The 27,020-nt window shown below is 40.0% G+C and overlaps 2 protein-coding genes and 1 long non-coding RNA gene across 4 annotated transcripts in view; 2 read left to right on the forward strand and 1 right to left on the reverse strand.

Annotated features, from left to right (window-relative positions):
- Positions 1 to 740, forward strand: part of LOC109486744 (fatty acid hydroxylase domain-containing protein 2-like) — a 2,940-nt gene extending 2,200 nt beyond the window's left edge. Inside the window, exons 2-3 of the mRNA XM_019790630.1 lie at positions 23 to 161; positions 461 to 740. Coding sequence (XP_019646189.1) covers positions 23 to 161; positions 461 to 740 — 419 coding nt within the window. The remainder of the gene's footprint in view (positions 1 to 22; positions 162 to 460) is intronic.
- Positions 741 to 1,259: 519 nt separating this feature from the next.
- LOC109486864 lies at positions 1,260 to 4,034 on the forward strand. Its single transcript, XR_002141222.1, has 3 exons — positions 1,260 to 1,562; positions 1,895 to 1,988; positions 2,287 to 4,034. It is a non-coding gene; the product is annotated as an uncharacterized LOC109486864 (long non-coding RNA).
- Positions 4,035 to 14,462: 10,428 nt separating this feature from the next.
- The window catches only part of LOC109486774 (lateral signaling target protein 2 homolog), a 114,146-nt gene continuing 101,588 nt past the window's right edge, over positions 14,463 to 27,020 (reverse strand). The window contains exons 9-17 of one of the 2 annotated variants that reach the window (XM_019790662.1): positions 24,865 to 26,920; positions 24,343 to 24,393; positions 23,698 to 23,865; positions 23,059 to 23,219; positions 20,721 to 20,924; positions 19,412 to 20,218; positions 18,191 to 18,294; positions 15,431 to 15,862; positions 14,463 to 14,632 (exon numbers count right to left, since the gene is read on the reverse strand). In XM_019790662.1, coding sequence (XP_019646221.1) covers positions 15,737 to 15,862; positions 18,191 to 18,294; positions 19,412 to 20,218; positions 20,721 to 20,924; positions 23,059 to 23,219; positions 23,698 to 23,865; positions 24,343 to 24,393; positions 24,865 to 26,920 — 3,677 coding nt within the window. In that variant the 3' untranslated portion in view covers positions 14,463 to 14,632; positions 15,431 to 15,736. The remainder of the gene's footprint in view (positions 14,633 to 15,430; positions 15,863 to 18,190; positions 18,295 to 19,411; positions 20,219 to 20,720; positions 20,925 to 23,058; positions 23,220 to 23,697; positions 23,866 to 24,342; positions 24,394 to 24,864; positions 26,921 to 27,020) is intronic. The other variant, XM_019790663.1, reaches the window with a different exon arrangement.

A 27,020-nucleotide genomic window follows, 5' to 3' on the forward strand; every position in this document is an offset into this window, starting at 1 on the left:
GTGTACATGTACTGGGTTCCAGGTCCCATCCTGATGGGGTCCCATTTGGTGACCGTCTGGCTGTGGTTCTGCCTGTCTCTCACCGCCACGTCCATCTCACACAGCGGCTACCACTTCCCCCTGCTGCCCTCCCCAGAGGCACACAATTTCCACCATGTGAAGTAGGCTTGGTTATTTCCAGTACTGTCAAACTTGTGTAAAAGCAAACACAGTGCTAAGGTGTGATGTTGTTCCACAGGATTAACTAGTGCTACGGTGTGATGTTGTTCCTCAGGTTTAACTAGTGCTACGGTGTGATGTTGTTGATCCACAGGTTTAACCAGTGATACGATGTGATGTTGTTCCACAGGTTTAACCAGTGCTACGGTGTGATGTTGTTCCACAGGTTTAACTAGTGCTACGGTGTGATGCTGTTGATCCACAGGTTTAACCAGTGATACGATGTGATGTTGTTCCACAGGTTTAACCAGTGCTACGGTGTGATGGGGGTTCTGGACCGTCTCCATGGGACAGACGAGCAGTTCCGCCACAACAAGGCGTACGATCGCCACGTCACGCTGCTGGGTCTGACTCCGCTATCCTGGTCCATCCCAGACAACCCAAGGCGAGCAAGGAGACCCTGGCCTGTCACAAGACGTCTTGCCAAATGTCTAGCCATGGCCCCATGTCATGTGGTCAGACTCAAGACAATAACCAAGTGCCAATGGGGAAGACAGAGTAATTCACTAAGGAGTCTTTAAGTCACAACAAGATACACTTGTTTATTATTTGTTTTGTTTTTGTTTATTGTCCTTTCGCACATAAAAAAAGTAATGGTATAAAAAGAAATTATGTACAATCAAATACATGCAGGAGAGCCCAAGAAACCAGGAGGTTTATCTAGTGGGCTCTCCCAAATCCTGTTGTTGATCTCATATTTACAACATTATTTACGTTAACAATTAACATGCATGTCTTAAGGGACAAACAAGAGAAAATTAACTCAAACAAGATAATATAAAGTTAACACGGCAAACTAAATATCTAAACAATAAAGTAAGACAATCAAAAACATATCGTATTCAACAAAAAATACATTTCCATTAGTCAAATCATAAGTTAATATGGTAAGAACAACATAAGAAACCAATATTAACGCAAGGAAAATATCGTAGCATAAGAAAACAAGGAAAACAAAAGCAAATCAGGAAGTGGTAGATGGCTTCTCTATTAGGTCAGTTTTTAAATGTCGTTTGAAAGTTGGAAGGGATTGGCAAGTGCAGAGAAGAAACTGCAGAACCGGCCAATGGCACAGCCTTACAGAGACAATCCAGCTGCTACCCAAGTCCACTATTGCAGAGTGTTGATACACAGGTAATATTCTAGCACTCTGAGAATATTGCATTCCTAGCTGTATTTTATAGGTGTTCTGTCATGTCATAAACATTCCACTAATCTCAGCTTACTTTCAGAAGAGGCTACATTATTAGGATTGGAAGAGGGACACCATGTTGGTCAGGGAGGGCCCCGGCTACATTGAAGAATAACAATCATTGTGGATTATCCATCACCAGGACAGTGAGGTAGGGGGTTTGGTCCAGGGAAAAGCATTTAACCTCAGTTGCCTGACCATTGCTCATGATGGTAAGCTGAGGTGGTAAGTTGACTATCAGTAGATGTGGTATCACAAACTGTTTGGTTTTATTCCAATGCTATTCTCCTTTTGATAATAGATTTTGAAGCTCATAGTAAAAAAAAGATAGTAGTTTTACAAATGTATGTATATAATTGTACAGTGCCTGCCTTTTTGTGAAAGTTTCCTGCATGTAGCTTGTCTCTGATTGATGACACTGCTTGTCATGAATACTTTTATTCTAGACTTTTGTATCATTGTGAAATATCTACATTTTTCCAGGCTCTGATGGGAATGATCATCCATGAGATGCTACAGTACCTGTTCTACTTGATCTTGTCCCATGTCAAGTTGGTAACAAGGGGTCTACCTGAAGGTAAGGGTCAATATAAACAATATGGATTATAGTGCCAACTGCCAAGTAGTAAATTTATTTGTGAATAGTTTAATCAGGTTCAACTTGGTAGACCCTTTTTACACAACCAGGAGGTTTATTCTTTAAATAAATTTGTTGTAAAATGAATGTGGTAGGAATAAAGAGTTGGAATTTGCTGTGCTGATTATGATATGATTTGCTGTAATAAGCTCTTAAGAATATCAAGCACATTACACATCATGACACAATACTGTAACAATTAACTTCAGTAATGACAAAAATCTTTTCCACCTTGTAGGAAGATGTAGAACTTGTAATGGCCGGGGGTGGTTGCGCAATGGCTCCCAAAGTGTGATGTCTTTCCTGCAGTCTGCATGCGTGTATCTACAAGCAATATGTAAGTCTGCAATGGCACCTCTACACCTGGCATGGAAACAGGTGTTTCGCCAGTTTGAAGATCCCAGTCTTATGACTTACATAGGGGTCCTACTGTACAATAGTACAAATGTTTTAGTTCTCATACTTCTCTTCAACCTTGTATGGTACAATGACTATGTCCAGTGTGATAGCTCTTCACTTAGTTTGCAATGTACCTTTCTCATTGTTCCTTTTGTGAAGGGCCACTTCTGTGGCCAGCATACATCAGCCTATCGGCAAAAACTCAAAGAAATGTATGAATGTTGCAAGACACTCAGAAAGAAAAAGACAAGGGCAGAGTTGAAGAGATGCATCTCCTTTGCAAATGTCAGGTACACCGATGTACGGAACTGCATCATAGTATCTTTGGGTTTTGAACTGTTACAGTGGGCAATCATTTTCTATTGTACTGCTACAGGAGTCCTTAATGTTACCACACTCCCCACATTATTCACTTTTCAGCTGATCATTTTGTTTCTCCACAGTTGTTACCTTGTAGCTCATTTATGGCTTTACTACCATGACTCTACTATGTACACTCTCATACAAATGAACAGATTCCACTATCCAGAATTGATGGAAGACAGTAATTTTCACACTTATCATAAGGAGTTGATAAACTTTGTGGGTTGGTACTATAAGACAGGACAGTTCAAGTAGATGATTTTTGTTTCTCATACACTTCGAGTTTTTTAGTTGATTGTACCTTAAAAGGTGCATGAAATTTACTGAAAAGTATTTCCTGTTTTCATGTTAAGGAAATCCTTTGTAGTAAATTTCCAAGTTCCGTAATGTTATCTCTAATCCTCAATCAACTGTTATACCCCAAACAATAACAGCCCACTTCAGTGCCAAGCATTGGCATGCGGCAAAGATCATGATGGTCATGATAATACTCAGCAAATCTGCCAAGTAGCAATACATTTCTAAGGAGGTAAACAGTTTTCCCTTAATAAGGGATGTTTCTTTAGTTAGGCTTATCACTATCAGGACATGTCATACATGTTATGAGCTATACTTTGTGGACTAAGAAAAAGTCTTCATCTTTAAAATGCAGCCTTATCTCAATAAGAGATGTTTTGATCTCATGAATGGCTCGTGTGTACAGTTATCAACATTTTGATGCATGTATAAAAGGTATTTACCGCAAGCCAAAAAAGTAATATAAATTTTATAAATCGTAATGTGTTTCTTAAGATGCAGAGCACTATGTAAATAATACTTTTATATACTGTTAGTAAGTTGTACATATAACGTTACATGTATATATCATGTACTGCAAATATATACAGTGCATAGCATTGTCAGTTGCAGCTTTCAAAAAAATATTGTAATGGTCTTTAAGACCAGACTATATCTCATGTAACGTACAGAATGTGTGGCTACTTTGAATCTTTTACAATGACTGTGTCATTTTGTATTCATGTATAATATATGATATGTATATGATAATCATAATATACGTAATTATACAAAATTGATGACAAGAAAAGCAAGTTTTTGAACAAGTTTGAGGAATAAGCCTTTGGTTCTGTAGATGCAGGCTAAGTTAACATACTATACAAAAGACATCGTACGGTTGTATGATGGTAAGTTTTGTGCTTTTGGACAAACTTGAATAAAATATGATGCTCCAATGCAGACTGTTGCTTTTTCTTCTTTATCTCACACGGCGTGTTCCCAGTAGTGAGAGCCCATACTTAGCAGTGTTATAAAAAAACTGCTCAAGGAAACGTGAGATGAACACATTCAATATTAATTATTCCCATTATGTCCATCTTATTAAAATGTCCTTTATCTTGAATACGCACAGACAAAGACAAATGTTAAAGCCACTGGAAGAGAGATTAGCTCGTCTCAAAAGAACAGCACAGTGCGGACTGTAACTTTTTCTCCGCCAGTTTAATGCCATAGGAGCATGTCGTCCACACAAATCTTTCTCCGACAACTTCCCCCACAAAAGCGGCCAACGTGGACAGCAAAAACAAACGCGGTTATATTTTATATACATGAGTATTACATAGTTATTTACATATTGTCTAGAACACCATGATCGCACGTAGCAGTGAATTTGTACGTATACACAAGACCAAGATCGCGCTGCCAAAATTCGTCTCAATAGAGCGTCACTGCGAATTCGAATTTGAGGCAAATTTTGGAACAAGGAAAGAAGCATCGATAGTCACTGAGAAATACAAGCATGGCCTCTGCAAAATAGCATTGAAATATTAAAAAACGAGGGCCGATTCGTCTGTTACGGTATTTCCCGGATGATCCTATTTGGCACACCGCCAGCTTTTGATATTTTGGTTGATCACAATAGTCAATATACAATAGAATCGCGCTGTGCTCGTAACTGTCATTACTCACCTTCAAACTTTGTCGACTTTCCCCCAACAGCACTGAAGCGCCATCTGGTGAAGATTGGTAGAACTTCAGCTAGCTAGGAACGTAAACTATCCAATCACTTGGCTGGAGAAGACATGTGGAACTTCACTGAGGAGCAGGCTTTTCACCAACGCTCGGGTGCTCACAAGTAAATACCGAAATGCAGGCGGGTTTGTTTTCACAAGTTTCCCCACTGTTTCCTTCCTACAACGGCACTGTCCGGTCCCTCTCCTCTTGAGTCTTGTCCTTGCTTCCATCGCTTCGTCTTCGTGCGCTACGCATTTACACGTGGCAGGCCCACCTGTTTTCTCCAATCTTTCTCACCTGTTCATGATGAGATGATTTGTGTGCGCGAGATTAATTGTTTAGAATAGCATGACATCATCAGTAAGGAATGTAGAGAGCAACCGCCAATAGGCATGGAGCTTTTGAGATCGCAGGGCAGTTGTAATCTTCTTGCTGATTGGGTACTGGGTTTAATTGGATTAACTTTTTTGGGCCAGGAGCTCATTGCCCAAATATGGGCAGCAGGTGCATCCCAGGTTGCAGATGTGTTTGCTGATTGGTTGTTCCCTTAATTACTTTACTGCTAAATGAACACCTGCGTATGGTTCCACATACTTATAATAGGAATAATTATGGGTTCACCACACCACGAAGTGGTGTGGTGAAACCATATTGCTTTTTCTGATGTTTCTTCTCCTCCTCCTTCTCCTCCTCCTGCCATATCTTTAAATGGATTCAGCTTCTTCATTTTAGGGCCTAAGGTCCTGAAATTTGGTATGGAGGTACAGTGGGCAAATACCCCTAGGCGTTTTTTAAATTATTGTGATACAGGCTTTTAGAATGGTTTTATTTGAGTTTTTTGGCTGTGTTATAGCAAATGTATTACTGTGTTAGTCTGCCTTGTTTACCACGTTTGGGCATGAGTCATCACAATGGAATGCAGGGCATCAACCAATAGGCATGCAGCTTTCCTCTATACTTCTTGCTGATTGGCTGTTGGGATTTAACTTGATTAACACCTGCACAGAAGCATTTCCATACTGACAGTATGTCTGTATTCAAGTGTTTTGGTAGGTATTTCAAGCTTTCCTGCTCCAGCATTGGAATGCCGGGCATGGACGTTTTTTATTTATTTTGAAAATCAACAGTTTGCATTATGCAATTAAAAATCCTAACCAATAAAGTAGGGAATAGCTATCCAACTGTTGTTTTAGTTGTATTTTACTTCATATTATAGTTATATCAATGTAAATCATTGTTTTCCCTTGTGTTTCCCATTCTTTCCCTGCCATGTCGTAAAATGTGGTGAACCCATCGCTGTATTTGCTCCAAAGCAAATATTGGCCTTTCTAGTTACTTTGCCTTTTTACAAGTATTGGCCAGGGAAAGGAGTCTCTTGGGTTGTAAATCGGTGGAAACATGTCGTAAAATGTGGTGAAGCCATGCTGTATTTTCTCCAAAGCAAATGTCGGCCTTTCTAGTCTTTAAAGTTTCCTCATATATATGAAAGCACATCTCAAGTGAGTTAAACTGAAAGCAAAGAGACAAAGTAGAATGGTTATGCGTTCATTCTCCCAAGTAGCAGATATTGACAGGCACTTCAACATCAATGTGTATCCCACAGTTTGGGTAACAAGACCTTCTAAGAAAGACGCAGCCTGATGGATTTTCTTTTGCCCCCAGTGATGATTCAATTCGAGAATCAACCATAAGGGAATTCTAGAGAAGATAAAACTGCTGGACCCAAAAGAGGACAACAGTTTGTGTCATTACATCGGCTTCATCCTTAGGCACCCATCAAGTTGTAAATGGTTTATCCATTTGTCTTGTCGATATTCTAACCATGATGTGCAATCAATGGGACTCCAGAACCTGCAGACAGAGCAGAAAAAAGACAATCCAGAGTGCCTGTAGTTTTATTGTTTAAGTTTTCAGACAAATTATCGGTAACAGTTATGTGTCAAAGAAAGATATGCCTTCAGTGCATACCAGGTCTCTGATTAGCTTCATCAGTTGGTAACTGACGGTTTAAGAAAGGACAAAAAGACATAAAAGATCAGTCTGCAGAACACAATGGATCGCAGGATGACAATACTTCGGAATATCATCAAGGCCTTGATGAGCGTAATATCAAGTCGATGCTTCAATCTAATAAAGCGAATTTCAAGGAAAAATCAATAATACTTACAAACTTTCCCTTTCAGCCCCTCTGGCTGATACAACACTTTTGAAAATGACAACAATCAGCTCTCTGCCATCTCAGACAAATGAATGGCGACTCGCTACTCAATGAATAGCTGCTTTTCTCTTTATCGCTCTTGCTGCAGATTTGGCTGATAATTACACATTGATTTGTCAATTGGGGTCAAGTTTAGATCGATGCTTGTCGCAGGCACATGGAATAGATGGATTGTAGTCACCAGAGACTGTGGCCCTAGGCTGACAAGACTTCAATACCTCAGTGACCAGTGGATGATTTACATTATCCTGCTACAGATCATTACCTCATCTCCTGGGGTGAGCTTTATTGTATCCCTGTAGACGTTTGTCAGCGTTACATCAGAAATATGCTGCCAAACGTCTTGTGTCAAGTTTACATGAGTTAAGTTCACTTTGGACAACCTAGAATGTACATGTTACGTTTTTCAACTGTTTTTGCCAACACACACTAAAGGAAACTGTAGATTGGTATGAATGAGTGGAAGAGAAAGGTTAAAAAAATGCTTGCAGCAGTTGGATTACGCATTGTCTGGAGATTAGTGATCCTCAAACTTTGGCGATCCTCAAATAAAGTTTGGGGCTGGTGGCAAAGGTAGGTTCACTCCAGGGGTGAATGTTATCATCATGATAGCTGCCGTTGGGGCACTGATATGTTATGAGGTGTTTCTTTGATAAGTAAAAAGACAATTCGTGCTGTAAAAGTATACAGTTCATAAAGACGGCTACAGATACTCCTATTTTCCTCGACCAGTCAGAGACTGGAACGCGCTTCCCCTGGACATAACTGAAATCACCGAACCTAATAAGTTCAAGGAAGCCGTACTCCTGCACCTGGGTGTTACCCAGCATTTCATCAAGGAATGTTAAGTCAAATAGGAACTTCCCAGGGCAATTGATTCCCGTTTTTCCATGGACAAAGACAAATTCAACAGGGCTTTATCAAGTATTGAGAGCCATTGCACGGAGTTTTCAAACGATGCTGACAATTTGGTCTAACATAAGGGAAGCCTTCAACCAACTAACTAACGCCTGTCTTGCGAGGGTGATGGCTCACACCAGAACAAGTGAAGTTTGGGATGAGCGATGCCCATATCAGGCAATTCTAAAAGTTTCAGCTTGACGACAACTTTCCTGTGAGTGTTTGTGTGAGATGTTGCAATCAACGCATCTCGGGTTGAGGCAAATTTAATAACATTGGCAACATCAGCATCTACTCCGTGAAGCACAGCCAACTCGGAGGTATCAAAGCCATTAATCTTGGGGTCTACAAGCCAGGAGGATTGACCATTGACAGTGTGCTGTGAAGTGTCTTCAATCAACAGTTACTAATGGATCACGTGACTGCGCGGTAATGTAATGAATCCTATTACCCAGCCTGCCCGCGGGTATTAACCATCAGTGGTTGACATTACAGATGTGTGTTAAAGGATTGATAAATGATGCGTCCTCGTGCAGATAAGGGAAGGCTGAAACTTTTTATCAAGTTATATATAGGGCTAAAACCAGGTTTTAGATAAGAGGCTACCAAGCAGTGAGGAAACATTAAGAGTCTTCCACACCAGTATCTCCTCGGAGATGTTAGTCCCTATTATATAATGTGTATCATCTGTTCTATTCTGTCTCTTCATGTGCCGGTTGGCCTTGATCATAGAACTTGTAGCCATATTTGGTGAAAGTGACTTGATCTCCAAGCAGTTCTTTTAGCAGCCAAGATGGTCTCCAAGAGGCAAGATAGTATCCAATAGTCAGTAGATATTACCTTATTTACCAAAAAATCTGCTTGAAGATTATGCCACTATCCCCAAATGTTGAAAGGTGACTTGCTAAGTTCAAAGAGTTATTTATTTCTGTCTTGTTACACATCTACAAAGTTCGAATTCTACTTATTGATTGCTCGCTGCAAAGTACAAGACATTTGTATCGCTTATTAGTTATAACAACACTTTTCATGACTCACATTCAACCAACTTATTCCATCGAAGGTTGCCATCTACCTATTATGTCACGTACGGATGATCGTAATGATACTGCCATTTTGCACTTATGTAATCTTCTGTAGTCAGGCGTAGGTCATCATTAGTCACTATCTCATTCTGGAGATACTTAAGTACCAAGTCTGAATACTTTATTAGAGGTCTTCACTATCCAAGTTGAACTGATGCATCACAGTGTGACATACAAAGTCCTTTCATTGTTCTTGATACATGGTGCACTGGTGATCTACAATGATTTCGTTCTATTGCTGCCTGAACAGAAAGACAGCACGTCTGAAGCAGGTCATTTTTCCTCATGCACTCACGATAATGTTGACGTGTTTTCTATGCTATTTTGTTGAGTGAATCATTGCAGTGAAAACTAGTTTTCACGTCAACAGTGATGCAAGATACATCACCCCCCACCCCTGGCTCCAGAGGTGGTGAGATAGATCGGCCATTCTATTTGTAAAGACCAGATACACGAGAGTTTAATGACTTGGGCTTTTCTCAACACTGACAGGTGAAAATTGTGTGTAATCCTCTCACATTAAGATTAATGATCACTTTCAAGGATTGATAAGAATTAAATGTCAGTTATTTATGTGTTGGGGGAGAAATGTGCAACCGTGGGTACAGGAAAGGCTGTACAAGTAATAACTTGTTCTATAGATGTTATCGTTTCAGTGATTGAATAGGGACAGTGATGAAAAAAGAATGACAAAAGATCAAGGAATCACGAAATGAACCTGCCTGACGTGTCAAGTGTAATTACCAGATAAAAATTCTTCCAATCATCCATATATGAGGGTTAGACATCCAGGTTGAACATTATGTAATACAAAATAAATCAAGCAACTGCATGAACTCTCCGAAGAGTCAGAATGTGAATTATCCCATTCACTTCAGTATGAAATGCATGTAACGTTACACTGACATGATGTAATTTAGGGTTTCCAGTCAAAAATCTAATTCTTTAATGAAAAGTATGAATTCGTTTAGAATTTTTAACTCTAAATCCCACTGATTAGAAATAAAAAAAAACAGTTTGTTGCTGTGGATTTTATGAATTCAACACAACAAATTTACAGAAACTTATTTATTTGTTTACCAAAGGAAAACAGTGTTTTTGCTGTTTCCTCTTCTTCTTCCTCTCCAAACCAATAAGGTCAATGACCAGAGCCAGAGTCTGTCACCATGGTAACTAGTGTTGGGTTACATCATGTTGCAATTTCATAGTAGGGGGGATTTAGACTGCTGTCTGACCATAAATATGTTTGAGTAAGAATTAACAGAGCAGACCATATCTATGAAAAACATTATGCAATTGCTTTTGAAATGTTACCTTTCTAGTATTATTCATAAGTTCTCAACTGTGCTGGGAGCAACTTGGGGCAGAGCACACAGCGGATTGGTTAATCCATTATTTTGTAACAAAATCCATATCAAGTAATGAGTTAATCAATTGATTGCCCGAGGCTTCCCAGCTATGACCTACATACTAACAATTAACACTTAATGGGGATCAGTACTAACAAAGGCATCAATGCTTGGCTTCAAGAAGAATCAATTATTTCCCATAATTAAAAGGATGCCCTGGCAACCTCATTATGAAGCAATCAATACATATAAAAGAATATTCCACAAAATGCTTTGTTCATGAAAAATATGATAGAGCACAATGTAAGGCCTAGGAAAATAAATGTTGTGTTTCCTGTTTCCCGACCGACCCTAAAAAAAACCGCCGACCCTAGCCTTATTTTTGTGTGGACCCCTCCATATTGCTGAACCAAAACATTTTGCACGACGCTACCGAGAGAATCGCTGTCATTGGTGGAACATCGGGCGCCCCGCTAGCGTTTTGAAGTCGCGTAAACAACGCTAATAATTTGTCTGATTTGTTTGTAAAACAAAGCCATCGACTCCGAAAATAAGTTTAAAAGCCGATACATTTACGAACTAATCCCCTACCGTACTGCACCATCAGCATGCGGCGGCCGCAAAAATTCTGAAAATTCAGTCAGACGGCAACGCGAAAGAAAAATGTCTGGTCCATGATAGCAGTATTTCTCATAAAAATAATTTATATGATTTATTTTTCCCCCTTTGTCGGTCTTTTAGTCCCAAAACGTCTAAAAAAGCGGAAATTTGCCCATAAAACCGGACGAGGAAAGGTAGCTATCGACGTAAACAAATTATAAGCACATGGCGAAAATCAGCAAAATCGGCAACGGGACAGAAAAATGCCTGGTCCATTTATCGATATTTACCATGAAAATGTCGTCTGTGGTGTATTTTTCCTCTGATGTGAGTTTTTAGGTCGCAAAACCTCTAAAAAAGCAGAAATTTGCCCACGAAAACGGACTGGCAAGGCATGGGGGAGGGCGCTGTTGACGCCTGCATGACCCCCAAAGGTTGAAGGTCATAGGGCACGTCCATTGCGCAATAACCTTAAATCGCCGATTTAGCTAATTTTTTGGGGTTTCAAATTGATACAATCACACTATCGATTTTTAGGCAAACAAAGGGATAGAAACCAATTAAAATTTTGTGCAGATTAATTTTTTTTTTTTTAGAATTCTTTTTTGTTTCTTTTTTTTCTCCCAAATCCCTGGGAGAACCCTGAAAACCTGTAGACTTGAATCAGGACCTGCTGAATCTGAATTTAGCCCTGCAAGGGCTAGGGACATCTGTTAAGTTCTTCGAGCTGATCGACCATTTTTCATCATGTTCTGCTTATATAAACACAGCAATCAGCAAAGTCTAAAAAAAATAAAAATAAAATAAAATAAGATAATCCCTACCTACCGACCCTAATTTTTTCTGTACTGAAACAGGAAACACAACATTTTTTTTCCTTGGCCTAATTGACGCAGATGAGAATGTTGTTGAGGGAGCAGATATTGGGGAAAAATCACTTGGGAAATTGTCTCTCGAAAAGATGAGAATCTTTTAACTCTCAATCATCAGAGGAACCAGATCACTATTAATCTGGTAAACACAGCTTCAGCAGAGTTCACCAGCTCACACTCAGCCAGATAAGCAGCTCCCCCACTCATTCTTACAGGGTACTGCAAGGAATATAGCTTCAAAGCTTAGAAGATCTGCACTGGACTTTCTTTATTGGTAAGAAAAAAATCATGTGATGTGCTTTTCTCCACTTTGAACCATGAGTATTGTAACATGAAATAAAACACTACAGTGCGGGTATTGTCAAACTGCACCATTGCCAATTTTATTGTCTTGTACATGTAACGGTCCTTTACATACAGTGTACATGTATCAATAGGGCTGAAACCACAGCAATGTATCTTACAGTTTGCAACAAGTAGATAAGTTTTACCAGTCACGAGAACAGAAGTAGTATCTGGGGATATGGGGTTTTACGTCCAGTCCTTGGTAAAGGCTTCTGATTGGAGTAAAGCATCCAATTGGGTGCTTTGTTCTGTAACATCCTCTTTCCTTTCAGGACTACTACTGGTAGTAGTATTTTCAAACATGTTGCCCCTCTGAAAAATGTACACAAATAAGGAGATCCAACTACATGTAACAGCTAGCACTGGCAACAGGAAATACATAAAATAGTAAATACACTGAAAGTACTGTATTGCTGTATATGACAACTTGCACAGAGTTGCTGACAGGGTTACATTATCAGCAATTTGGAATGGAAAGTAAATGGTAGGGGCTTTGTTTTAGCAGAGCACATTTTTCCACACCTACTGCCTAATGTGTATCTGTGATGTTATTTCTCATGGAATGAATTTTAGTGATATTCATATCAAAATGACCAATAAACCCCTTACCAAAGTAATACCCCTCCAAGGGAGCTCAAAGCATATATTATGATTCATTAGCGAAAGTCACAACCATCACTTATAATTTATTACATGTATGTTTTCAGAAATGATGAGTAAAACAACAAACAAGTTCTAAGAAATGTGCACATCTGACGTCAGCATGATATTTGCTACTGTAACATTTTTTTTTTAAAATGGAAATACTAAGAGGTACATGTACATCAGATACTTTGTTGAGAACATGGACCCCCAAAAAATGTAGTCTTTCCTGTTACCATCAGAGTCTCAAAGGCAAAGTTCCTATAACAACTATGCAATTCACTAATGGGGAAAATTCACTGTAATTTACTTGTTCAGGAACATGATACTATAATACTTCATTTAAATTTTGCACAGCTCCATATAGATGTATCTGTGTTGAATTGATCAAATTATTCAACACAATCACCACCAATACAACAAGCAATCATATGCCTGTTGTTATCTTAAAGAATATTATCCCTACATGACTTTATTGTGAATGATAGCCCAATGGTCTTTTTGTTTACCCAAGCTGTGGCAAACATATTACTCATAGTTAAAACATAGCAGGCTTGTATTGCTGTACATTTCATATAATTATAAACAGCAGCATTTTGTCAGTAATACATGACTGTATGTCTTGTGTTTTCATACCTTGCATTCCAAGAACCCACTAGTGACTGGTTGGGAAGAACTTAACAACAAAATGTATTTATCACGAATTTAAGTTATTGCCAATGCACACCTCTGTATGCAGGTGTACTACGTATGGTTGTGCAATGAGTCATGATCACATTAAATAATGCTTGATGCCAACTTTACCACAAGTTGACAAGAAACGAAATACATTGCCTTTGATGATGTATATTACACAATTCAATTACAAACTTCAAGTAATATATGATATATTTTGTAACTGTTGCAAAGTATTGCAGATAGAACATCCAGCAAAAAAGCCAGAATCATTTTGCTGAGTGACACAAAACAAAAAACTGCATACTGGCAGCTAGACAAAGTAACAGAGAATGACTATTGAAGCAAATCTCTAATAGTAAGACATGAACCTGTCAGTACTTGGCAACACACAACTACATGTACAATGTATAATCATCTAAAACACAGAAAACATAGCTAAATGTAATATGTTCCCAGATAAATTAACCATCTTACAGGTAATAACCAACTACTTTCAAATAAAGACAAATTCATTGCAGCATACATGTACCTTTACCACAGATAGATAAACAATATTTAGCAAAGTCATGTTGTCATTTATCATTCTTATATTCTTGGAGCAATATTTAGCAGAATATTTGGAGAATATTTACCAGAGAGCAATGCACCATATATACAACAAGATCATCCCTGGTATTTTCCTATTCTTTGCAGTATACCCCTGTAGAAAAGCCTTGTCCAAAATAAATTATGCAGTATATGAATAGGTAAAGATGTGCAAACATTTTGAATGTTTTGCTTTTTATCTGCAACTCCCACTTTGCCTACATGTATATGAACCAAGTTACCATATCCAGAACTTACGTCTAAAATAAACATTAACATTAAGTTTGCTGACTTGGCCAGCTCAACTGCTACTGCACTGGAGTTCTTTTTACAACATTAACACTACTTGTAAACCTCTATCCCTTTTCAAAACAGTTAAAAGTAGTGAGATTATAATAAAACAATACAAGCTGATATAGTCAAAAACATATCACGCTACGTCCCTACACGTCTCTTAAGTTACGACTACTACTAGTAAAGCCAGCTCCTTCCACAAAGTTAAAAAAAAAGTAATTTCCTGTGGTGAAAGAGCAGGAAACTAGAAAGGCCGACATTTGCTTGGGAGCAAATACAGCATATTTCAGTCCATCTCCCTCCCACGCAAAAGTGGACTATTCCAAACTTACCCCAGTGCAAAACTGGCAAAGGTTCTCAAATAAATGAATTAAATAGTAGCTATATGAGAACAAATATGCAACAACAAGTACTTTGAATCTCGAAAGCTTTACTAATCTTATTACAGGTATGCAAATACTAACAATGATGAGATTTGATACATTTTGAAGGTCTTAGGCACATAAAATTGAATGTGTGGGTCATTACGCACCACTTAGGTGCAATGTGACCTCAGGTAACCCGCAATGGATCACGTGTTCCATGGATGGAACCGGCCATTCTTTAGATAGAACATGGAACGGGTATAGCACTTTTGGCCCTTTTTTGCTGAAAATAGCCATTAAAGTCCCCCAAATGAGTCATTTGGAAGTGGTGTATGCCAAATATGTGACTGATATTCTGTAGACACATGTTCAAGGTACCCTTATACCGAATTTCAGATCATTTGGTTGTAAAACCACGGCTCAGGATCCAAAAATCCATTTTTTGCCGAAAAATGCCCCAAAAAACCTTCATAAAAATTTTTCAAAGGCATGTATCAAAAAAATGAAAAAAACGCCTGGGGGTATTGGCCCACTCTACCTCCATGCCAAATTTCAGGTCATTTGGCTGAATGATGGCGGAGTTGAATCCCTTTGACTGTTTGGCAGGAGGAGGAGAAGAAGAAACATGAGAGAACACAATATATTTCATCCATACCATGGTATGGACTGAAATATAATTACAATCATTTTGAAGTGAACTGCAAGATAAAGACAACAAAGATCCTCTTACATCAGCATCAGGGCTTTCAACTGCATCTAATGGCCTCCATTCAGTGGCTGTATCTGGCTAAATAAAGACCATGAAATGTAGTTGACAGCTCTGGTGTGTGCATTCGGACCTTTGGGCCTTCACTGTCTCATTGGCAGGCAAAACATAGCCTCACTGTGGTGATCAAATTTTAATATTCATAGTCTTTATCAAGGACCATCGTGCACGTACTTCACGACTGATATATTCAATACATCTCCAAGAACAGACAGCACTAGTCGACGTCTGCCAGGAAGGGGGTGACTTGGAACATGAAGCAGCGGTTGCAGACGCGGACTGGTTTCATCATGCCATAGCGTGGGATGGGCACGGAGTTGGCAGAGCAGCGGGAACAGAAGATCTGCAAAGAGACGACACAATGACGTTACTTACCACCTTTGTGCCAGCATCTTCAATCTCAAGGCTACAATTTGCATTGGTCAGTTTCTCCCAGGACAAAAATTGCCTAGAAAAAAAGGTGTAGTTTGGAAGAGCAAAATACAATACAGCAAAAACAGCACCTTTGGCAAAATTGCATCCTTCATGAAATTACCAGGCAGCTTTAAGTACTAAAGGATGGACTAAGAGTAGCCTGACTACATCATGCTTACAGCAGGCTGGGAGGAGGCATAATCAGCATCTGACAGCGAGAGACTGTGTAACACAGGCCACACCAAGAGGAATTGTGGGCAAGGGCACCAGATGCATATTGATCGGGAAACTTTTCTCTGCAAGTAGCAATCAGCATACGTGTACATGTATGTTGCATAACCTCCCTCTATGTGACCATAGCACTTCTTATGCACCACAGGCTATTACAAAACATGTACTACCTGTAGTTATTACATGTGCTATTACAAATAAAGACAAATAGCTGTAACCATTATACCAGGGAGAAAACAGCATGCTACAAGGGCAAAAATAAGTGAAATTACGCCAAACATGCTACTTTGTGGGGTATTGGCTTGCTATTGCTGACAATTGTCCTACAGCGCATTCAAATCAATGTACATGTAAGCTTTAATGAAAAATATAAACAGAAATTACATAGGTGTTATTAAGGCAAAAATGAATGATTTTTCACAACAGTGGCAGCTGTCAGACCTAGGTACAGAATCAATAAGAAAACTGGCCATGCCTTCCTGATAACAACAGGAAGATAAGTCGGACATTTATCAAACTATAAATAGTGTGATATATCTCCTTTTTATTGTTTCCTTTGCAGGGCATGACCATCACAGATGAATGAAGTATGGCTACTGCTGAATATCTTATCCTAACCATAGTTTATATTGGAAAATTAGACATTTATGTGTATCATTTATCAGATGAACATTTTTGATGATTGAAAAATGGTACAGGGGCAAGACAATATTTCTGGGGTTCCATTGTCTTTCTTTTAGAATTGCACGCAATTCAGCATGAAACATCTCTGTCTACACATAAACAGCCTTTGACACCTATATGTTCTTTGCTATATTAACTTCCCTGTCTTGTCTGTTAAAGCAATATGGCTCGTTGATAATAAAGGTCATATGGTAGATGGTTCTCCATAAAATGTAGTCAGGCCTCCGTTAAATCCTCAATTGCTATGCATGGCAAATAAAGCATAACCCAATTCCCTACTATTGCAAATATTGATTTTTTTCTTGACTTTCATCAGACGTATTGCAAAAGAGTGACAGCATCATCATAATTTTATCCAAAAATGATAAAGCCAAACTGAATACATTACATGTAACACAGTCAACCAAACAATACTAACACTCTAAAATGCCTGAAATGGAAATAAGGCAAAGACAAAATATTCAGTATGCAATATATTAACCCTTCAATCCTACTTAGTTTCTAGATACCACTATCGCAATTACAGACAACCCCACGAAAAGGAAATAAAAGAACATCTTATCCTACCAAGAATATCTCTTTGCTGATCTAACTTCTTGCATGAGTATACCATTCCTATCAGAGACTTAGACCAGGTATTGGCATTTATCACTTAAGGAATTAGGATAAATAGGATTAACCCCAAACCTTCTCTCTTCAAAAGATAGACTTGGTCTGCCTTTAAACATAGACTGAGTTTGACCTAGAGAACAAAGAATTGCATTCTGAATTGAATGTGAAAAGATCAGGAGGTCTGCACCAAGTCCCGAATGGCTGGTTCAACAATGATTGAGAGGCGGGGAGGGGGGTGGGTGTTGTGACATGTGGCTAATGATGGCGCTCTCTCAGCTTATATTATTGATTCCTTTAAAGTTGGAGCAAGCCATGGGGAGCTGGTAGTGCTGATGTGAGGCTGTTTGTCATAATCAGAGAGATGATTTCTCATGTGGCTTCATAAAAGCAGTCATTATGGCTGCAATCAAAGACCTTTGATCTTCAGAGACACAAGTCAAGAGACATTTGTACAGAGGAATATATGGCCTTATTCATCTGACAATCTTACACATTTTTGAGTATCAAAGCAAGCTTTATGACAATTATTAGTAAACAGAGCAAAGTTTCTACCAATAGTTAGAAATGGGTTAGAGTTAGGTCAAGACAGATTGTGAGAAGAGTACTACTGGACCAGGTATAGAAATGCTTTTTGTATACCTACCACAGCTTCTGCAGTCACTGTGGTGTTAACTGACCTTGCACTACAATGTCATGTAGTTCTTAGAGTGGTAAATAAATGTGTACTGACCTTGCCACAGTTCCTACAGTGGTGTTTTCTGCGGATCACAGTGAAGGGAGCTCCACAGGCCATACAGCCAGACACGGCCTGGTCAGGCAGCCAGGCAGGGGGTTCTGCAGGGGGTAAAGAGGTACAGTACATGTACATCACACATTTAACTGGGTCTGACTCAGTGCTATAATAATCATTTTGGCAACTTCTATATGATAAAGAAAATAAAGGACTTAATAGAAAATTCATGTTCAAGAATTGTCAGAGCTGAAGATTTCTACTATTTGTCAAAGTTGTATAGATCTATTATTTTGATTAATGTTAAATCTGACATTGTATACCAGTAACAATATTATCAGATGTTTTCCCTCTCCCAGTTCATTTTAAAAAGTAAAGGGAAGGGCACACTTTGTTTGTGTGACCTAAATACACTCAGGTCTGGTGATTCCCCACCATTTAACAATCTCTAACATTTTTTTTTGCATTTCTAACATTATCAATTGCAAGATAGAGCAAGCAACACCTGTCTAACTGTCCAATCTTGGTTATGCTTTTTACCCTCAGGCTGGTTCCCCTCTAGTTGGAGGTGCCATTGATGCAAAGTTTTGTACTGTACTGTGTGCCTCATAACCTACCCAATGAAAGACTAGTTATACAGCTAAGCTGGCACCCTACCAAATCATCGAATATAAAGCTTCAGACTACACATTAAGTTTTGTACTGTTCGTCAATCTTTTAGAAATTTATTTGCAAGTTGTTTTGAAACTTTAAGACCTTTTCTTTGACACAGCTGTTCTCTACAGACTTTGACTAAATCCCAATGGTTTGTACTTGTACAATAAATTTGAACTTTACAAAATAATCAATGGTGCCAACTTGATGCTGAATATTATTAGAAACTTGTGTTCAAGAATCAATAACATATTTCCGTTGGTGTAAAGAAAAAGTTAAACCTACTACAGTAGGGAGCCATCTATTTCACTTCAATTAAACATAAATTTTGTTTTTGTGCAGGGAGCGACATTCTTGCTTTCAAGTATCATAGGTGGACATTAATGTCCAGAAGACTTAGTATGGGATTGGCTAACAACCATGCATTACCAACTGAGGGCACAAATGAGGAAATAGAAACATAAATGTGTACAAAAGAGACAGAATCTGATGGTATGATTGTATAGTTTGTCTAAAAGACCATTTTTGCCAGACTCTCCAACCTTTCCATTTTTACACAGGTCTCACCTTCCACAGCACCTCTCTCTCTTCTTCTTAAGCTGAATACATTTGTGTCCATATCTGTGCGTGGAGGAGGAGGAGGGGGCACCATGAAGTCCAGTCCAGTAGAAAACAGGGGCATGTCTATCCTGTCAGGCCGGCGTGGCAGTGCAGGTGGATCGCTGGTGGATGAGGCTGGGTCATCATGATCAGGTGGTGTCAGGGTGGCATCAGAGACATCACCGGTGTGGACAGTTTCTTTGGCATCCTGGGGCAGTGGGGGAAGTTCTCGGGTGATTCCGTACACCGTGTACTCTGTGAAGTCACGTTCTTGTGTGTCGTGATCTTCACTGGGGGAAACAGTTTCCTCACCTGTGTCCTGTGTGGTGTCGATTACGTCTTGTGTGGGTGTGGACGTGTCAGAAATATCACACGGTATACTTGGCAGTGTGGCTGGATTAAAGGGGATGTCCTGGGCTTCGCTCGGCCCCCATGTCTCCATCTCATGTTCTGACCAATCGGCTTGATTTCGAGCAAGCAGTGCGGCTATCCCATTGCCAGAGGGTGTGGTGGCCTCACCCCCCTCCCACCCTCGTCTCATGTCCATGGAACTCTCTCGTAGTGACCAAGCTGCAGTGTCACCAGTGTTTTCCCCTGTGTACTCCGAGGGAGGCACTGGTTCGGCCACGGCATTGCTGGGTAGGGGAGGCAGGGGCCGGTTGGACTGCAAATTTCCTACACCTCCAAGTATCACAAACTCTTCATCATCATAGTCTTCAAGTTCATCAATGGCTTCCTCTCCAAGGGCATCCACTGCTGTCTCTATCTCAATATCTAATTATAGGAAAAGGACAAAAGTGTGAATGAAAATCAGTCTTTTGGTCATGGTATACTGTAAGTGTCAGTGATCTTGGTAATAGTATTGTTGAGCCATTTCAAGGATTTTGCAACTCCTTATTTCTCTCTTACTTGATTTCATTGACTTCTGATATTCACATTTACTGGCACGTTTTACTGTCAACACACTAAAACTGTGCATTTCAATGCACTCAACCTGCAACAAGTGAGAAAGAGCATTCAATTTGTCAGTTTATGTTGTATTATCAATGGCCTTGGCTGTAAGGGCTTTTCCATAAAGATGACAGAATTTAGCATATAGAAACACGGCTCGGGGGAGGGATAACTGTATTTGCATTGATTTTCAACCACATCAATGATGGTCTCTATTTTCAGATTGCTGCCTCAGGACCTAATTTGTCTTTTTAATCCAGCAAGATGACCTTATGTTTCATACCCGTGCCTGATGGACTAGAACCCATGACTTCAGGCACATTACCTTCATCATCATCAACAGCTGCTGGGGAGGATTGGTCCTGTGTTCCCTCAATAATGCCGTTCTCCTGAGCTTCTGCTGAGGGACTGTGAATTGGACTGGTGTCTTCCACCACCTCCTCCAGCATGGTACAGTGCATCAGAAACACTGCCTTTAGAATGTGCCTCAGATCACTTGCGTAGTTGGTTTGTAGTTGGTCTGCAACACCTGAAAAAGGTGAACACATTTGTCTTTAATCTAACAAATATCACTGCTTCCTGGTACAGATTGGGAGTATTGTTTTGGGTGTCTGAGCCGTGGGTTTGGGTTTGTTCATCCAGACAGAGTAGGTTGACAGCATGTGGGTGGGGGAAGATAGACAGGCATAACAACATGCAGGGGGTCAAAGGGTCACAGGAAATGTGGAGAATGGGAAGGTCACATTTGTGCTTGCAAGGGGTTTGCCAACTGTCAAATTTTAAATGTATACTGGGTAATACACGTATGTTCGATTTACTATAATTGGAAGTTTCTCTCTTACAAGTTTCATGATTGAAACTAGACCCTGCAATATTTTTGCACATTTTGTCCTTCATACAACTCTTAACATTTATAGCTGTGTATAAAACAAACGGCTACAATGGTCATCAATGACCCTTACAAGCACGACACAAAATTGGATATTGAACTATCATATATTATCCCAACTTATAATCATTAATGTGTAAGCAAAGCCACTGAAGTCCAAAGTTAGAACTTTGAAGTTGTGAAAATGATTTATCATGTATATCTGATCTTTCACCTTGATACTAACAATTTAAGCCTTGGCTTAGGATATGCAATATTAAGATCAATATCTGCACAGTTGTATTCAGATTTGACGATCCCCCTAAGAAAAACTGAATGGGTTTCCAATATCAGAGAGAGAAAAGCATCCCCTAACATTAAATAATTCATCTCCGGCTCAATACTAATAAATCTAGAAACAAAAGGTCCCATCACTGCTGACTGCAGAGTCTTGATAGCAAAATCATCACATTTTCTAGAGCGCAACATGTACCAAGTTGTTTTTGTATGTTGTGAAAACAAGCCATATTTCTGTATGTGTGTAACTTATACCAATGAAAATTAATTTATAGAAAACCCTGAGAAGACCAGGATGCATAAACTTTTACACTCGTGGAATTCTTCCCTCCAGGAAAAAAAGTGGGAAAATTACCTACTACAGTGCTTTTTCTAACACCTGTGCAACAGAGCTTTGTATGCACCACAATCTAATGGCAATGTAATAAATGGGTTCTTCTTTGATAGCTCTTGGCATTATGAGGCAGTACTTTAAAGTTTGTAAACTATCATTAAGGTTCCTCCATTATGGCATGCTATGTAATTGCGTTCTTTTAAATTGCATATTACAAGACTGTACATTATATAACTTCTCTCTATCATAGCATATTGGAACCTAAGAACATATGCTGGCAAGGTTGAGGTACATGTACATGTACAGTCTGCGTATGTGCCTCTTGATCTCTGAGTGCTATCACTGTCTGGCTATCTAGTTCAAAATGAGATAGACTTTAGTAGCCTTTCAAATGATAGGTACACTATCAGTATCAGGATAGCTGGCCGGCAGCGCACACATCACAGTAGTAAAGATACTGGAGAACCCATAGGAATGAAGGTTTGCCAGTGGGAAGTTAATAGAAAATAATTATGCAGTCCACTGATTAGTGACTTCCACCCTCTGTAGTCATTGATAGAGCATACTGCACTAGTCAGCAGTCATGATGTGCTTCTTAACTGCTGAGTACATTGGGAAAAACTGACCAACTGCAGTTCTGATCTACCTGATAAACTGAAACTGCCTGAAATGAACACGCGGTAAATGAATGAAATGCTTCAAGAGTTGAGGCTTAATTTCAGATAAGATCATTTCCACGGTAGACTCTCTACTGGCAATGATGATTATACTGCTTGGCACTGGTTATCTGGATTGGTTACTTTGAAGCCTGATGCCATTTCAAGTTAAATCCTTGGTCCCAATCTTTTCACGACTTAATTACAACTAAATTTGAGATAAGTGGACAAAAACAGAAAGGTGAGCAAGCTTTCTGATCTTCCAAGAAACTGTAGACTCATGTTAATGTTGATTGCTACATGTAGGGTACAAAAACTGTCTTTAATGAGTAATCATAATGCAAAGAATCTGAAACTATCACGATGAGAAGGTTAGTCTACTTTGTGTACCAAGTCATTACAGATCTGATATCAATTTTATACAAAAGTTTTGCATAATGTTTGTCTTATTCTGTTTGAAATCAAGCGTCATCATGGTTATAATTTGAATGAAGAAGTCGTGATTTACCAGATATACAGACAAACAGGCGATGGATGAGGTCACTGCTGCTCTTGAACCTAGCCCTGAGCTCTTGTCGAGCTGCCAGCTCCGCCGCCTGTACAGCCAACGCTATCTCGTGCTCATCGTGCATCTCTGAGGTGTAGGAGCTGGTCTCACTGCTGCAGCCACTATAAAGGCAGAGGGATAGAGGTACTAGGTAAGGACTGGTAGAAACAAACCCTAGTCACTTTGATTAAGACAAATGTGACACTTGATGTGTAGGTATGCTTGATGTAAGATTTGGAAGGATGCAGTACAGTAACTGGAAATTGTGAAACTTTCAAGATGATGTTATTTTGCAGTAGGAGGAGAGGCTTTCATGCTGTTTTACAATCACAGTTGGAACAACTCTGTACCACAGTAGTCATACAAGGGAGGGATATTTGCAGTAGTGTGAATTTGTGATGGAGGGGTCCCCATGAAAAATGCAAAAATGAAACCATGGCAAAAGGTTCATGATTTACAATACTTTCTCATCAGTATTAGTCTCCATCAGTCTACTGAACTTTAGCTGACACTACTGAAGAAGCAGAGGGATTGTCAGTTTCTATATGTATAACCCAATGGCCTGACAGGAGATGATGGTGATGATTCTGTGACTCTTACCTTTCCTCCTCCCACTGCTGTGAGCTGAAGGAGTCCATACTGCTGGTCACACTGCCCAGAGAACTACTATAGGATCCGTTCCCGCTGCCGGAGTCCATGTACTTCAGCCTCTGGATCCTCCCAGGGCTGGGCTTGGGGCTTTGTCGTGGGCTCTCAACATCATCAAACCTACAAAAGACCACAAATACAACCAAGTTTACATTTGAACACTTGATCCTGTGACAGTTCATGACCAAAATATGAACTGTCATTTTTAGTTGCTGTTCTGGATTAGTACATCTGGGTTTGAATGTTTTACCACTGGACAAATTAAAACACACCCAAATCTTGGACCTAGAACACCAGATGATCATGAAAGCTAAGTGGTGAATTTAGGGGTCCACATCACCGATTAACCCTTTGTTTTACCATAATTGTACCAGATCGTGTCCCAGCTGCAAAAACAAATGTTGGGCTGTTTCACTGCTGAAACATCAATGCACCACTCAAAAACTGTGCTTTACTGATGTTCAAATGTTGTGGACAATGAATGAAAAAACAACCTTGTCCATATCCTTCTAGTAACCCGAATCAAAATAAAAAATGTATGTAACAGCAACAAGGGGCAGGAAGAAGTAAGAAGGATTGAACTAGGGTATGGCTAACCAGAGAGACAACAGTTTTGGGCTGTATCTGGAACTTTCCACATCCTCAAATCTGTAATGGAGACAGAAAGGACAATGTGTGAAGCGTCATCAAATTAAACTTGTAATGTGAACAACCAGTCTTTGGGAACTTATCAATCAAACCTACCCTTGTGAGATTTTCTAAATATGACCAATGTGCTGATGCCAAATTATGGATATAAAGTAAGAGTCAATGTCAAGTAATACTGCCAATATCAAATGTATGACATTAATTTGTATTTCAAAGATGCTCTTTTCTAATGAACAGTTGGTTGTATGACCACAATTGCACAAGATGTCACTGACTATAAAAGACTGGCAGTGCCAAACTGAGGTTTATGTCCAAAAAGATAAAAAAACATACATCATTTGATTTGTGTACTAAGAAATTAAAATAATGCTATACATTCAAATGTTTTCTGTATCACTTCTGGACTACAAAACTTTCTCTTGTGTAGAAACAGGCTTCCCACAAAAAATTTACATGTAGTTCAATTCTTACCTAAAGTTTCTTCTCATTGGGCTGTACTGTGCAGCAGCACTGGCAGGGATTCCCACAGCATCCAGCAGGGGTGACCTACGACCTCGTGCCTCCTCCCCACTGAGATGTCTTTCCTTCAACACCTTGAGCTGACCAACGGCACTTGTGATTGGTTCCACAGAGCAATTTGTTTCTCCCCCAGCTTTCCTGTGCTCACTCAATGACGCAGAAGAGACGTTTATTTCCACGTTCTGACCTTCACCTCTCCGGTAAGCTGACCTTGAGGAATCATCCTCGGAACTGCCTGGCTCAAATGAATCTTCCATATAGAACATTGGCTCGTCTGAACTTTTACTGGTATGTCTGTTCCTCGGAGAACCAACTGACCTGTGACTGCTACTCAGACCCTCAGCCTGACCTTCAGGATTAAAAATCACGGTGCTAGAGGTCTTCATACCGAATATCTCGGAAGTGTCACTGTCACTGGTAGACAGGCAGCTAGTGGTGTCAGAGATGGCAGTGTCAATCATCACACTGTCCTCATCATCATTGTCTAATCCACTGATGTCACTTAAACTGATATCACTATCCCTTCTTGTTTCTTGGTACATTCCACTAACCAAGGAACAATCAACAGGTAGCTCAGGAGGCAAACTTGCTTGGTCTGTAACAGTTGTTTCTCTGTCATGGTTGGTGATTTCTCCTTGACTTCTGGAAGTGCATTCAACTTCTTCTGCTGGCCCTTCTTCATCTGACTTACACTTGCTAGCATGCTCCTCTGCTGTCCTTACCTCCTTCTCTTCTTCACCTCTAGAACCTGGATGTGGTCTCGGTTCAACTTCCAATAGTTCTGACAGCTCCTGGATTTCTTTGTGAAGGCTCTCATCATCCCTGGGCGTATCTCTTTCATGTAGATCAGCAGCATCTTCTATTTCTTCTGGCCTAACAACAGTCATACCAATGTTTATACTTTCATACCCTGTCGTGAGCTCTGAGGAATAGTTGCTTGGGCTGGAGGAGTAAGGCTCCTCAGTTGACACTTCCCTTTGTCTCATCACTTCTTGGCATTGGCAGGGTTTCCCTTCTTCCCCACTGCATTTCTGTAGTGCCTCTTTTTGATCTGATTCAGATTCTGCACCAAGAAAAACCTCTGTATCTTTCTTTGGGCTGCATCCAGATATTGCATCAACATTCTGCTCTTCTTTGGTTTGATTTGAAGCTTTGCTTGCACCAAAGGATATCTCAGTCCACTTGACTGGACTGCTGCCACCAGACTCTATTGCTGCAGCTGCCTGTGGCTCTTCAGGAATGGGTTCAACAGTTGGCTCGCTGGCAATGTGGTAGACATCTATTTCTCTGCCATGTCCATTGGTACCAGCTGCCCGAGTATCTTTCTTTATTGCACAATGTACTGACAGTGAGTGTTGGATGTCCTTTAATATCAAATCCTCGATTACTTCAGGATTGCTCTGTAGCTCGTTTGATTCTGTCCTTGCCAACAACTCTTTCTGATTTTCTGACATGGACCCCGTGCTTGTGACAATCATTTTGGACTCTGCACTCTGGTAAATTTGCATGTCTGCAAACTGCACTCCTGTATTGTCTACAGGAGTGCTGTTCTGTGTACTGCCTGCTCGTGGTGAGCCACCTGTACTGAGAGTTCTCTCTTCATCGTCACTTCCCCTGATGTCAATTGCAACAGATTCCACCACATCTGGCAAATTTGCTCTGAGCCTCTCGATGTCCGGTGGTTTGTCATCTGAAGGCCTTATGTCAGGAGGTTTGTCCTTTGGTGGCTCACCTTCCTCCACCTTACTGTTCATCTGTATTTCCTTTTGGTGCTGCTCCAGCATGGCGTTCATCCCATCTCCCGGGGAGTCTGACATGATGGACACATCTGTCTCCTCTGTTTCATTCCCGGACTGGTCGCTGTTCTCCTCCCTACTGGACAGCCTGACCCTGACCTCCTCCCCGTACATGGGCATGCTGGTTCTGTGGGGCTCGCTGCCACTCTGGTCCAGGTAGTTGGCCATCTCACTGCGGATGTTCTGGAACATGCTGTGTAACTGCTGCAACTCTGCAATATTTACGCAAAAAGGAAAAAAAAACTAGTAAGACTATTGTCTTTAGGGTCTGGTCACAACAGTTGTATGATCGTCACATGGTTGCAAACTAAG

The sequence above is a fragment of the Branchiostoma belcheri genome, unplaced genomic scaffold, assembly GCF_001625305.1.
Source record: "Branchiostoma belcheri isolate BF01 breed outbred unplaced genomic scaffold, Haploidv18h27 scaffold83, whole genome shotgun sequence".
Taxonomy (NCBI): Eukaryota; Metazoa; Chordata; class Leptocardii; order Amphioxiformes; family Branchiostomatidae; genus Branchiostoma; species Branchiostoma belcheri.